The 13,996-nt window shown below is 38.0% G+C and overlaps 2 protein-coding genes across 8 annotated transcripts in view; one reads left to right on the forward strand and one right to left on the reverse strand.

The window, feature by feature from the left end:
* Window positions 1-12,313, reverse strand: part of FASTKD2 (FAST kinase domains 2) — a 33,109-nt gene extending 20,796 nt beyond the window's left edge. The window contains exons 1-7 of one of the 4 annotated variants that reach the window (XM_058439218.1): window positions 12,179-12,313; window positions 10,229-11,055; window positions 7,502-7,605; window positions 6,402-6,510; window positions 5,676-5,799; window positions 5,373-5,512; window positions 3,298-3,470 (exon numbers count right to left, since the gene is read on the reverse strand). In XM_058439218.1, the coding sequence (XP_058295201.1) occupies window positions 3,298-3,470; window positions 5,373-5,512; window positions 5,676-5,799; window positions 6,402-6,510; window positions 7,502-7,605; window positions 10,229-10,957 (1,379 nt within the window). In that variant the 5' untranslated portion in view covers window positions 10,958-11,055; window positions 12,179-12,313. The other 3 variants (XM_032754772.2, XM_032754773.2, XM_032754776.2) reach the window with 3 other exon arrangements.
* Window positions 12,314-12,323: 10 nt separating this feature from the next.
* MDH1B (malate dehydrogenase 1B) overlaps window positions 12,324-13,996 on the forward strand; it is a 39,879-nt gene continuing 38,206 nt past the window's right edge. For all 4 annotated transcript variants that reach the window (XM_032754777.2, XM_058439234.1, XM_058439241.1 and 1 more), the window contains exon 1: window positions 12,324-12,446. In XM_032754777.2, the coding sequence (XP_032610668.1) occupies window positions 12,425-12,446 (22 nt within the window). In that variant the 5' untranslated portion in view covers window positions 12,324-12,424. The remainder of the gene's footprint in view (window positions 12,447-13,996) is intronic.

Genomic DNA, 13,996 nt, shown 5'->3' on the forward strand with positions numbered 1-13,996 from the left:
AAAAAAAAAAAAAAAAGATAGAATCAAAGTTGATGACTTTTCCTGGTAATATTTCAGAGCATTAAAAAAATGTTTTAGTGATATATGTTAATTATATCTTGTCTTTTAAGCTTGACATTCAAAATAAAATTTTAAATGTAAAAAAAAAAAAAAGAAAAGTGGGAAAAACTTAAAGGATTTAATAGTATATATTTAAAAAAAAAAAAAAAAAAGAAAGAAATGTGCCTCACCGTAAGTAAGACCATATATGAAAAACCATAGCTAACATCATATTCGATGATGAAAAACAAATATTTTCTTCTAAGACCAGGAACAAGACAAGGATGCCTACTCTCATCACTTCTATTCAACAAGGTACTGGAAATCTTAGCCAGAGTAATTATGCAGACAAAAGAAAAAGAAAGAAAAACAACCAAATCAGAAAGGAAGCAGTAAAAATATCTGCTGTGTTCCTATACACTTATAACAAGCTATCCAAAAAGGAAATTGAGAAAACAATCTTGCTTATAATATTATCAAAAAGCATAAAATACTTAGGAATAAACTTAATCAAGGAGGTGAAAGACTTGTACATTGAAAACTACAAAAAAGTTGATGAAAGAAATTAAAGACATAAATAAATGGAAGGACAGTCTGCACTCATGGATTGAAAGACTTAATCTTGTTAAAATGTCCATACTAACCCAGGCAGTCTACAGATTCAGTGCAATCGCTATCAAAATCCCAATGGCATTTTTTTACAGAAATAGAAAAAAAAACCTTAAAATTCATATAGGACCACAAAGGAATCTGAACTGCCAAAGCAATTTTGAAAAAGAACAGAGCTAGAAGTATCACACTTCCTGATTTCAAAATATATTACAAAGCTACAGTAATTAAAACAGTATGGTACTGGCATAAAAAAGACAAAGCTGCCAAGACTACACATAGTAAAAGAATATGCTCTTCAACAAAAGCTGTTGGGAAAACTGGATATCCACATGCAAAAGAATGAAATTGGAACCTTATTTTATAACATACACAAAAATCAACTCAAAATGGATTAAAGATTTAAACATAAGACCTAAAACTATAAAATTCCTAAAAGAAAATGTGTAGGAGAAGCCTCATGGATTGGCTTAGTTAGGCAATGATTTTTTTTTATGTGATACCAAAAGTGCAAGCAACAAAAGCAAATACAGACAAAGAGAACTATATCAAACTAAAAAGCTGCACAGCAAAGGAAACAGTCAACAAAGTGAAAAAGCAACCTACAGAATGGGTGAAAATATTTGCAAACCATACATATGATAAGGAGTTATTATCCAAAATATATAAGGAATTCCTGTAACTCATATATTTATGCTTATTGCTATAAGTTTATATAAAACTTAATGCTTTAAGTTTTCTTGTATTGCTTTTTCTGCATCCCATAATATATATATATTTGTAGTATGTTTATATATTATAATATACTGTAACTGAATAGCAAAAATAATAATATGATTTAAAAATAGGCAAAGGACTTAAATATTTCTCCAAAGAAGACATACAAATGGCCAACAGGTATGTGAAAACATGCTCAACATCACTAATCATCAGGGAAATGCAAATCAAAACCACAATGAGATATCACTTTACACCTGTTAGGATGGCCATTATCAAAAAAAACAAAACAAAATCTAAAAAGTGTTGGAGAAGATGTGGAGAAATTGGAACCCTTGCATAATGTTGATAGGAATACAAAATGGTGCATGGAAAACAGTATGAAGCTTCCTTGAAAAATGTAAAAGTAGAACTACTACCTAGTAAAGAAAAGCCCAAGACCAAACTGCTTCACTGCTTAATTCTACCAAACATTTAAGGAAGAACTAATACTAATCCTACTCAAACTATTCCAAAAAGCAGAGAAGGAGGGAATACTTCCAAACTCATTCTACAAGTCCAGTATTACCCTGATACCAAAATCAGACAAAGACACATAAAAAACAAACAAACAAACAAACAAAAAAACTACAGCACAGTATCTCTGATGAAGACTGATGCAAAAATCCTCAAAAAAAAAAAATACTAGCAAACCAAATTCAATAATACATTAGAAAGATTATTCATTATGACCAAGTAGGATTTATCCCTGGGATGCCAGGATGGTTCAACATATGCAAATCAATCAATATGATACATCATATCAACAGAATAAAGGATAAAAACCATATGATCATTTCAACTGATGCTAAAAAAAAAAAAAGGCATTTAGTAAAAGTAGAACCCTTGGTAAAAGCAGAATCCCTGTATGATCCAGGGATCTCACTTGTGGATATATTTCAATTCATAAGAATTGAAATGAGAATCTCAAAGAGACATCTGCACTCCCATGTTAACTGCAGCATTGTTTGCAATAGCCAAGATAGGGAAACAACCTAAACATCCATCAGCAGATGAATGGATAAAGAAAATGTGATATATACATATAATGGAATATTATTCAGCCTTAGAAGGAAATCTCACCACATGCTACAACATGGATTAACTTGAAGGGCATTATGCTAACCGAAATAAGCTAGTCATAGAAGGACAAATACCGCATGACTCCACTTATATAAAGTATCTGAAAAGGTCCGTCATAGAAACAGAGATTATAATGTTGGTCATCAGGGGTGAGGAAAGGGGGAAATAGGGGAGTTGCTATTCAACAGGTATAAAGTTTCAGTTATGCAAGATGATTAAGTTCTAGAGATCCAATGTACAATATTGTTAACTATATCGTTAGAGGCTGAGGCAGGAGAATGGCATAAACCCAGGAGGCGGAGCTTGCAGTGAGCCGAGATTGCGCCACTGCACTCCAGCCTGGGTGACACAGCGAGACTCCGTCTCAAAAAAAAAAAAAAAAAATAATAATAATAATAAAGTCAGCAATATTGTACTGCACACTTTAAAATTTACTAAATGTTCTTACCATAATAAAAAAAGTCAAATTTTTTAAAAGATAGATTTCTCCATTTTTTAATACAGTTAAAATGAACTATGAACTTAGGAGCTGCGAGGATAAGCTGGGAGGGTTTGAAATCAAAACTCCTATAATGAATTAACTAATATATTATAAAGAACAAAGAAACAAACAAGACAAAGGGCAGCAAATATAAAATAAAATTTTGTTTAACTTTATAAATGAGTAAGGAACACTATGTTTTATTTATTGGCATGGATGATGACTATGGGTGTGTTCACTTGTAATAATTCATTAAGCTTATGATTTATAACCTTTTCTGTAAGTTATATAGCAATAAAAAAGGTAAAAAAAAAAAAACAAGTACATACTTTTTGTTCTGGCATTTGTAGACATGATTGAGAGAAGAGTAAGTATGAAGAATAGATAGAATGTTTTTCAAGTTTAGGGATTCAGGATCCTCTACTATTCTCTTCATAAACAGGTCCATTAAATCAACAGGTCGAAAGCCAAGGTTTTCAAATAAAATGAGGATAAAAAGAACCTTAAAAAGAGAAAATTGAGGGAAAACTCTTTAATAATTACAGTATGCTAATAGTAATTTTTTAGATCTCAAAAAATCTAAGCAGCAATTCAACTGTCCTGATCAACAGAATATATCCTGAAACAGAATATTTCCCTGAAAAGGAACAATTATCTTTCCCTCACAAAATCTGTTCTATTAATTCTTGAATTGGGTATCAAGTTAATAAGCAATCTTTTTTAAGCTGAGAACCAGGGCATACAGTAATTTCTGTTTCCATCTGATTTAAAAATAAATCTTTTCCTACATGCTTTTCATACAACATATCTGAAAATTACTTTTAAATATGCCTTTTCTGAAGGTTTTCAAAATGACCAACTCAATCTTGAACTCCTCGCATTCCCAAACTTAAATACTTCCTAGATTCTAACAAGTAAGACATAACCCCAAAATTTCTATATTTAATATTAATACCTGTAAGTGAAAATGGAACTGAAACATTATGATTAAAATAAACTTTCAAGTCACCTCCATTTCCTTCTCAATCTTTCTTACTTAGGATTATTACTTCTCTTTCCATAACCAATTTCCACAGTAAACTCAATATTTACCTTACTCTCCAAAATAAACTGAACCTAGAGGTCTAACAGTTATCACATATTTCATTGCAAAAAGAAGTTTTTACCAGGTGCTTCATTAAATGCTTATATTCTTAACACAGCTCCTGATTTTAAAGGCTTTTACTCTGGATAAAACAATGGATGTGACCATTAAGTAGTGATATTTTATTCTTCAAAAACCATAAGCCTGTCACATCACCCATCTTTATTATTCGAAATCTAACAAGAACAAAGTATAAACACGGAAATCATGCTAAATATCTAACAAAAGTACCATACAACCCTTTTTTTTTTTTTTTTTTTTGAGACAGAGTTTGGATCTTTATTGCCCAGGCTGGAGTACAGTGGCACGATCTCAGCTTACTGCAACCTCCACCTCCCAGGTTCAAGTGGTCCTCCTGCCTCAGCCCCCCAGTAGCTGGGATTACAGGGACATGTCACCATGCCCTGCTAATTTTTGTATTTTTAGTAGAGATGGGGTTTCACCATGTTGGCCAGGCTGGTCTTGAACTCCTGACCTCAGGTGATCCACCCACCTCGGCCTCCCATAGTGCTGGGATTACAGGCATGAGCCACCGCGCCCAGCCCATACAACCCTTTTATAACCAAACACAACAGCAAATTTTTGTTTCAAATAGAAAGATGACCAAAAGATAGAATAGCATACAGATGGTCCTTGACTTACGGTGGGGTATATCCCAACAAACTCACCATAAATTGAAAATATTTTAAGTCAAAATGCATTTAATACATCCAACTTACTGAACATCATAGCTTAGCCTAGCCTACCTTAAACATGCTTAGAACACTTACATTCACCTATAGTTGGGCAAAATGAGTTAACAAAAAGCCTATATTATAATAAAAGTGTTGAATATCTCAAGTAATTTATTGAATACAATATGCATTGTTTACTCTCATGACTGCGCAGCTGATTGGGAGCTGCGACTTGCTGCCACTGCCCAGCATGAAAACAGAGTATCATACAACCTATCACTAACCCAGGAAAACATCAAAATTCAAAATTCAAAGTATGGTTTCTACTGAATGCGTATTGCTTTTGCAACATCAAACAGTCAAAAAATATTAAGTCAAGCCATCCTAAGTTAGGGACTATTCATATTAGCAAGTAGCCCCCAAACAGGAATAATAAGGAGCTAATTTTTCAAAAGTCAATTCATCATTGGAATATTTGGGTATCTTAACTACTATAAAGGTGAAAGAGAAATACTTAAAATGCTAAATGAATTAGTATGTGTTTTAAAAGTTTGCGAGGCTTATTCTAAATTGTTAATGTACTCACCTTTCTGAGCTTCCAGACGTCGAAAGTTGCAGCCACATAATCTGCAAGTCCCTTGAAGAGATCCAAATTATGGTATTGGAGGTCTTTGCAGGACTGCAATATGTTGATCATTATTCTTAAAGGACACCCATGGATATTATCTTGAAGAATGAGTTAAATAAACAAACAAAAATTACCAGATTGTTTTGAATACAACATGCTTTATTCTTTTTTCATATAAAAGCAAAGTTTTTAAAACAAAACAAAAATAGTCTAAAACAGAAGCTCAGGTATTACAAATGATGAAAGAAAAACTCCTCTTACCTAGGACCACCTTACTGCATTCATCCAGGAGTATAAGAGATCGGTGATTCATGGCAGCTAGTACCTCAAACATGTGCTGGCTATTCACAACAGAAAATCTGTCTAATTCCCTCAAGGCTTTCATCTAAAGAAAAACAAACTTTAATTTAATTTACTATCTGTGACAAAATAAACTTTTATTTTTATTGAGACAGGGTCTTGTGCTGTCACCCAGGTTGGAGCCTCAACCTCCCAGGCTCAAGTGATCCTCCTGCCTCGGCCTCCCATGTAGCTGGGACTACAGGCATGCACCACCTACAGGCATGCACCACCTACAGGCATGCACCGCCACGCCTAGCTAATTCTTTGATTTTTTTTTTTGGCAGAGACAGGGTCTTGTTCAGTTACCCAGGCTGGTCTCAAACTCCTGGGATCAAGAGATCTCCCTGCCCTTGACATCCCAAAGTGCTGGGATTAGAGGTGTGAGCCACCATGTCTGGCCTAAACATTTATTTTTAAATAAAAAGGATGAAGTTTGGGTAATATGACCAGACAAATAGATAAATAAATATACATGTATATATACAGATAAATAAATATAAGGGTACTTCTATTCATTCACTTTAGCGAAGCTAAACCTAAAGGCCCAGCAATGCCCTCCTAGAAAATTGACTTCAGGCAGTGATAGCAGGTTATAAGAAATAATTTTTTCAAATCTCATCCACTAGAGAAAATTCATGTGTTTACCTCCAGTTTCCTCTTAAGAGCAATCGGTGCATCTTTTCCAATACACTTCATCACAACTTGTAATGTGAAGACATCTTCTATTTTCCAAACTTGCTGATCAACTAGTATTCTGTTATCAAACACAATAAATATTAAAATCATAGAATCTTCAAAGCAGAAGAAAAATCTTAAAATTTCATTTGGTCCAGCCCCTTCTTACAGGCAAGGATTATGAAGCCCAGAGAAATGATTTACCTGCTCGAGAGAGTGTAAGTAGTTAAAGATCGAGACCCAATCTATTAATAGTGCTATTTTCTCTCACATTATTGTGCTGTCTTTACTAAAGAACAAATTATGTCAGGAGATTATAGTAACATATCCTATGCATAGTCAATGTCAAAGGGAGTTAAGTTTTACTCTCACTAATCTATGACATTAGATCATTTATATCAATTTTATAAATTCCTTTTCAAGCTGGGTCAGTGTCAACCCTCACATAGGCCGCCAAATAACTATTCTGAATTAAATATACATATCAATTCTCTCCTACCCCACATCAGTACTATTTTTTTTTTTTTTTTTTTTTGAGACAGAGTCTCGGTCTGTCACCCAGGCTGGAGTGCAGTGGTGTGATCTCGGCTCACTGCAAGCTCTGCCTCCCGGGGTCACGCCATTCTCCTGCCTCAGCCTCCCAAGTAGCTGGGACTACAGGCACCCGCCACCACACCCAGCTAATTTTTGTATTTTTAGTAGAGACGGGGTTTCACCGTGGTCTCAATCTCCTGACCTCGTGATCTGCCCGCCTCGGCCTCCCAAAGTGCTGGGATTACAGGCGTGAGCTACTGTGCCTGGCCAGTACTATGTTTTAAAATAAATTAATTTAGATTTCAATGTTACTCACATCTTTGTTATTATGGACCCTAAGAGAGGTATTTCCAACCTATGTCATCCAGAGTCAGGATTTTAAGCTTAATAAGGCATGAAAGGCTGTAACTACCAACAAACCCTCCCCAACTCCTCCTCCCCTCAAGAAAGGAGTTTAGTTTTCATCTCAATTTTTTTATTCCAGATATATAAGGAACAAAGAAAACCACATGAAGAAAGCATAAGAGAGTTCTCACCTGAATCCCGTTCGTAGAGCATGAACATTCTTGCATGGCTCCATTGCCTCTAAAACAGTTGACAAAACTGAAAGGCATATCTCATCACACTCATTGATACGTTCCTATTGAAATATAATTACAAAAACACTACAGGTGATGAGCCCATAGTAAACTATCTTACCCAAGCAAAAACACTGAACTGATGTACTGAATAAAACGATTGAGTATCAGGCCAACAATTCCTATAGTCAGTCCACAATAAACAGCATCTTTGGGAAATAAAAAGTCATACTTACTGAATTTTCTAGCTAACTGATACACATCCCTTTATGCATCAACACTTTTTTACCTTCACCATTATCACTGAAGACACATTTGATATTTATTATATTCCACTGCTTCTGAAACAACTTTTATTAAACATTATTTTTACCTCTTCTTGGAACTCAAGGTCATTACAAAGGCAAAAACAGTTAAAGTGCAGGAATATAAGAACTACTGAGGTACAGAAGGTAACTAGCCCATCTCTAAAGATCCTTAAATGGGTGTGCCCTTACAATTTCCCTAGATCCTTTCCTGGGTATCAAGCTGAAACTTTACTTGTGAATCTTCCGATTCACATCTCCTGCCACATTCTACCACTGCTATCTGGGTCTCAAGGGAAGCCTACACCCCACAGATTCTTCTTTCAGGTCCCTTTAATTAAGGTACTAAGTTTGATTCCAGAAATAGTGGGCATAATTTGGAAAGTGAATAGTAACAACACAGCTTAACTAGTAGTACTCTACAGTTTAATCACAACTAGTCTATACACCTCACAAAAAATCACATCTGAGGAAACTTAGCCTGAAGAGAGAGATGCTCTTTTGCTAAAATTACATAACCAATGAATCCCATAGTCTTAAGTCAGAACCAGGTAATAATAAGAAATGGTCATGGTTAGAAGAAAAAAAAGGTTTCTTTCCTATGAAAGGGTTTCCTTAACGATTTTACAGCACTCCATCAATATCTACTATGAAAGAAAAGACCACTTGTCTATGTGTTCGAAGGGCAAATTCATTGACGGCACACTGTCCTTTCACCTCTAAAATGTCTTTACATTATTCCAATAGGTCAGTGAGAGACCATCATCCATACAGATGTTTTGACTACAAAAATCTACTACTCATACCTCACCAACACAGATGTCATCCCAGTGCGAATATCTGTCCAAAATCTAGTAAGAGCATCACTGACCAGGTAAGGTGATTTATTAGTCACTTTTAAATAACTACATAGGAACTAATACACAGCCTACAAATAAACAGGGATATTCTGTGGTTTAAACAAATACACACACATACACTAAATAAAAATTATTCCTTAAGGATATATGGAAATCACAGTAATGTAAAAAGTTAAAAACTTTCCCATAGCTATGAACCCAATTACTGAATTCTATAGCAAGACAGGATATATGCCAGATTATCCCCAAGAAATTCCTGTCTTTTAAAAAATTATTATTATTATTTTCAGACAGGGTCTGGCTCTGTCACCCAGGCTGGAGTGCAGTGGCACGATCATGGCTCACGGCAGCTTTGACCTCCCAGGCTCAAGCGATATTCCCACCTCAGACTCCCAAGTAGCTGGGACCACAGGCGAGCACATCACACCCAGCTAATTTTTGTATTTTTTGTAGAGATGGAGTCTCCCTTTGTTGCCCAGGCTGGTCTCAAATTCCTGGGCTCAAGAGATCCTCCTGCCTTGGCCTCCCAAAGTGCTGGGATTACAGGTGTGAGCCACCACACCTGGCTAAAAAATTACTTCATTATCATTGAGTTTATACGTCAGAAGTGTACACTCCTAAAACATAAATGATTAACAAGCTAATCCTTCCTTCCTTACATTTGGCACCATTTTAGTGACATTAAACAGGACACTGACATTCTTGCTTTAGACTAAAAATGGCTCCCTCCATCCAATTTTAACCTTCTTCCAATCCATTTTCCACTCATTCAGTGATCTAAAATACAAATTTGAGCACGTCAACCCATTGCTTAAAATTCTTCAATGGATTCCCATCGCCTACAGGATAAATGCATACTCCTTAGCTAGCCATAAGAGGCTCTTTATGATTTGGTTCCTATTTTTCTAGCCTCTTGTTCTGCCCCTAAGCCTCTCGCCCCTCACTCCTCTCCTTTGATCACCATGTACAAAACTTGTTCCCACCCACTCAAACATACAACTCCATCATTCTGTGCTTCAGCTACACCAAACTACTTTCAGCTCTTCAAATTTGCCAAACTTTTCCTCTGGGAATGGTAGGGCATGCAATCCTCTCTACTTGAAACACCATCCCCTTCACTACCATTCTGCTCATCAGTTTAGGCATCATCTACTGGGCCTGAATCCCAATTCTACCATGGACTAAATTCTCTTCCTTCCCCTTCCCTTCTCTCCTTCTTCAACTACCCAGCCTTTCTTTGTATATCTTGCATCTCTCCTAATTTTAGCTTCTTCACCACTACTCAACCCTGGGGATGGTAAAGGGGGAAGGCTTTCATAAATTTCCATAGCAAAAGGAAGAAAATAACTAGCTAACTTAAGGCCTCTAAATCATATAATATATACGCAGAAATAAATATAAAGGAAACTACCATTCCATTTGATAGTCTCTTTTAAGGAGGCTACGTATCTATATCCCTTCATTCTTTCAAAATATTCTAAACCAAGTAAATGCATGTTTAAATCTCCTTTTTATTTTACCTGGGTCACCCTCAGCAAAGTCTGTACCAAAATAGTGTTCTGAGGGATTCCAAGCTTCACTATGGCATAAAGACTGAACAGTAGGTACTTATACTGCATGAACTTGGCTTCTCTCATCATATGTTCACAGAGCTGATTAAATGCAGGATGGCTAAACATCAGTCGTTTTTCAAAGCGCTTCTGGTCATCAGACAGTCTTTTGGCAATTGTCCACATTGCTGTGAAATAGTTACTACTAGGAAATGTAGGCGCTTTTGAAAATGCATCTAACACATCACTCAGGGAATTACATTCCTGAGACAGTTTTCTACTGCTGATACGGTTTGGTTTTGTTTCCTTGGTAAGAACATCTTCATTAGAGACTTCATGATTAAGGTTTACTTTCTTCAATCCATCATCAGATTTATCAACAGGGACAAGAGACTGCTTTGAGTCAAAACACAGTCTTCTAGCATAAAGTAGTCTTTCAATTCTAAGGGCTGTTACAGTGCTTATGACCTTTGTTTGAAAGCCAACATCTGATTTAAAAATGAATGCATCCTGAAAGAGATATCTAATGATGTCAGTTGATCGCATTCTGTTATGAAAGTTATTTAAAATGTTCCAGTTTGAATGAACTATTTTTGGTTTGCAAAGTCCCAAACGATATAGCCTCATAGTTCTGCTTGTTGGAACTAATGTACTGAATTGTCTAAGGTTCCAGAAAAAGGAGCCTGCTTTGTTATTCATTTTGCTCTCCACTGAAACACTTCCAAATGGCTTCAAAGTTGTCAATACGAAACCAACGTCACTTCTACTAGTGAAAAAGAACACGTGCTGTGGTTTTCCTGTAGAGGAAGAAGTAATGAAAAGAATAAGAATTAAAATAAAACTTTTACTTAAAAATATGAAATGCATTTAACAGAAAAGAAAATGGGGAACCTATGGAGCCATTACAGATTTACATAAAACAGTAGAAGTTTTTTTTACCAATATGGGCTCCCTCCAATCTACCACAATGTGTCTAGTTTCAAAGAAGCCAGGTCACTTTGGAAGTAGTCATTGTATTAATGAGATTTTTCTGGTGCAAAAGCGTTCCATAACACTTTCTCTGTAGGAGAGATTTTTGTTGGCATTGTTATGGAAATGTCCTCGGTGAAAATTAGGGGATTAACATTGATACATTGATAGATCATTTTCTTTTTTCTTTCTTTCTTTTTTTTTTTTTGAGACAAAGTCTTGCTGTGTCGCCCAGGCTGGAGTGCAGTGGTGCGATCTTGGCTCACTGCAACCTCCACCTCCCAGGTTCAAGCAATTCTCCTGTCTCAGCCTCCCAAGTAGCCGGGATTACAGGCGTGTGCCACCACGCCCGGCTAATTTTTGTATTTTTTGTAGAGATGGAGTTTCACCATGTTGGCCAGGCTGGTCCTGAACTCCTGACCTCAGGTAATCCACCCGCCTCGGCCTCCCAAAGTGCTGGGATTACAGGCCTGAGTCACCGCGCCCGGCTGATAGATCATTTTCAACATGACCATTTAGCAACGGCCGAACCCAGACCATCAAGAATAGGGACCTGGGCAGGTAGAACGGCTCAGTGGAAGAAGCAGAAAACGAAAGCGATGTCCGCATGTGGCCTGCGCTTAAGAGGAAGATCTTATACAACCAGCCAGCCTCACCAGACCCCAGAACCAACTTCAAGAGCCTGTCCTTCTGCAGCTGGGCCGCCCAGCATTAACCCACCTCCTTTCAACAACTCGTGAGACTTTTCTCCTCGAAGTAAAAAGTCTAGGATGTGATACGGACAGCCGCTAAGCCCAAGCTCGTCCTCCACTCACCTTACAGCACAAGGCCGTGGCTGCGTACAGTAGCGGCGAAGACAGCTTCCCCGAGAAGCTGCGCTTCTCACGAGATCTTACGGATTCCCTCAAAGGTCAAAAAGTATACGTTCGCGGCTGTAGCTGAAGGACTTACCTGAAGAAAGTTTACCGAGGAGAATGACCCATTTCCCTGGATACAGGGGTGGGGATCGGGGATACCGCAGAGCTTATAAGGGCGATGTTTGATCGTGTATAGCAACGTAACCCATTCAAGACCTAACTTTAAACACCTAACCTCAGCTGGGCGCCAGACTTTGTAGTGCGCCTGCGCCTTCCCTTGGCTGCGTGGTTGCCAGGAAACCGCGAAGCCGCGGTCCCTGCCTCTGAGTCTCTCTCGACCATGGCCAAATTCGTCATCGCGGGTGAGTGATCCCCGCGTCCACCCGCAGATTGCTCAAAACGCCGACAACAGCTCACCTCCCATGGCCGCTTGGCTTGGCAGCCTCTATACGGACCGCTCCGTGCTTTGCTATGGATTTATTCAAAGTTATTTACTGGACCGTGACGGTGCGCTAAGCACTGTGGGACACTGGGGATGCAATGGAGGGAAACATATCCCTGCCTTCGAGGAGCTTTCAGTCTCATGGGGCACAGAACATGTACTTTTGATACGGTGTGATTAACGCAATGAAGGAGATCTGCACAGGTCTCTGGGAGCGTAGACTCCTAATCTAGGTTTGGGGAATGAGGGAGAGGAGGACACAAGCAACTGGCTGGGGAAGGTATTACAGGTGCTGAGTTGTGAAGGTATGAGCTCAGGAGGCTATTCCAGATAAAAGCAGAGAGGCAGGAAGCTTCCTGGCCTAACAGAAGATCTGGATATGTGGGGCATGACAGGACCTGGGGCTACAACAGGAGCAGTAGCCAGGTCCTTGCATTTCATGTACGTCAAGCAAAGGTGTTTGAACTGTATCCTGAAAGCAATGAGGAATTATAAAAAATTTTAAGCAGGAGAGTAGTCTTAATGAGTTTGCATTTTAGGAAGCCTGTCTTGGCAGCAATGGAGAGAATGATCGAAAGTGCTGGTTGACAGCAAGGACTCAACTGAGAAGGCTTTTATTACAACAACCCATGGTACCTACCTCCTCTCCTCATAAAGTTTCTTAAAAGAGTAGACTGCTCTTCCATATCCAGTTCTGCCTTCCAATCAATCTTGGAAGAAGGCTTCTACTTCTGCTTCCTGACAGAAACTGCTGTCACCAAAGTCACCACTGACTTTTATAGAAGCTGTTTAGTCTTTGACTTATTTGATCTCTTTGATGCATTGAACACAATTGACATCTACCATCCACAGAAGATTTTTTTTTTTTTTTTTTTTTGAGACAGGCTCTCACTTTGTCACCCAGGCTGGACTGCAGTGGTGCAATCATGGCTCACAGCAGCTTTGACCTCCTGGGCTCAAGCGATTCTCCCACCTCAGCCTCCCAAGTAGCTGGGACTACAGGCATGCACCAGCATGCCCAGCTAATTTTTGTATTTTTGTAGAGGTGGGGTTTTGTCATGTTGCCCACGATGGTCTTAAACTCCTACGCTCAAGCGATTTGCCCACCTTGATCTCCCAAAGTGCCAAGATTACAGGCATGCACTACCGCACCTGGCCTGGAAGAATATTTTTGAACACTGACTAACTGTATGGTGGGAAGTCAGTGGAAAACACACTTGCAGAGAATGTTGCATGTATGACATTGGCAGGGCAGAGTTCTATAGGAACGATAGCAGGGGACCTTACTTAATCAGGTAAGGGCTTCCCAGAGGGAGAGATTTTAAGCAGCTACCTGAAAGATGATAATGAATTACCTAACAGAGAAGAGGTAGAAAGGAGGGGAGCAATTTAGACATGGGTAACTGGGAGTTGGGTTACAGCAAGGAGAACTAGTTTGGTGATAATTGAAAATATAAAATAAGCATAAAA

Source organism: Hylobates moloch, unplaced genomic scaffold (genome assembly GCF_009828535.3).
Source record: "Hylobates moloch isolate HMO894 unplaced genomic scaffold, HMol_V3 SCAFFOLD_1, whole genome shotgun sequence".
Taxonomy (NCBI): domain Eukaryota; kingdom Metazoa; phylum Chordata; class Mammalia; order Primates; family Hylobatidae; genus Hylobates; species Hylobates moloch.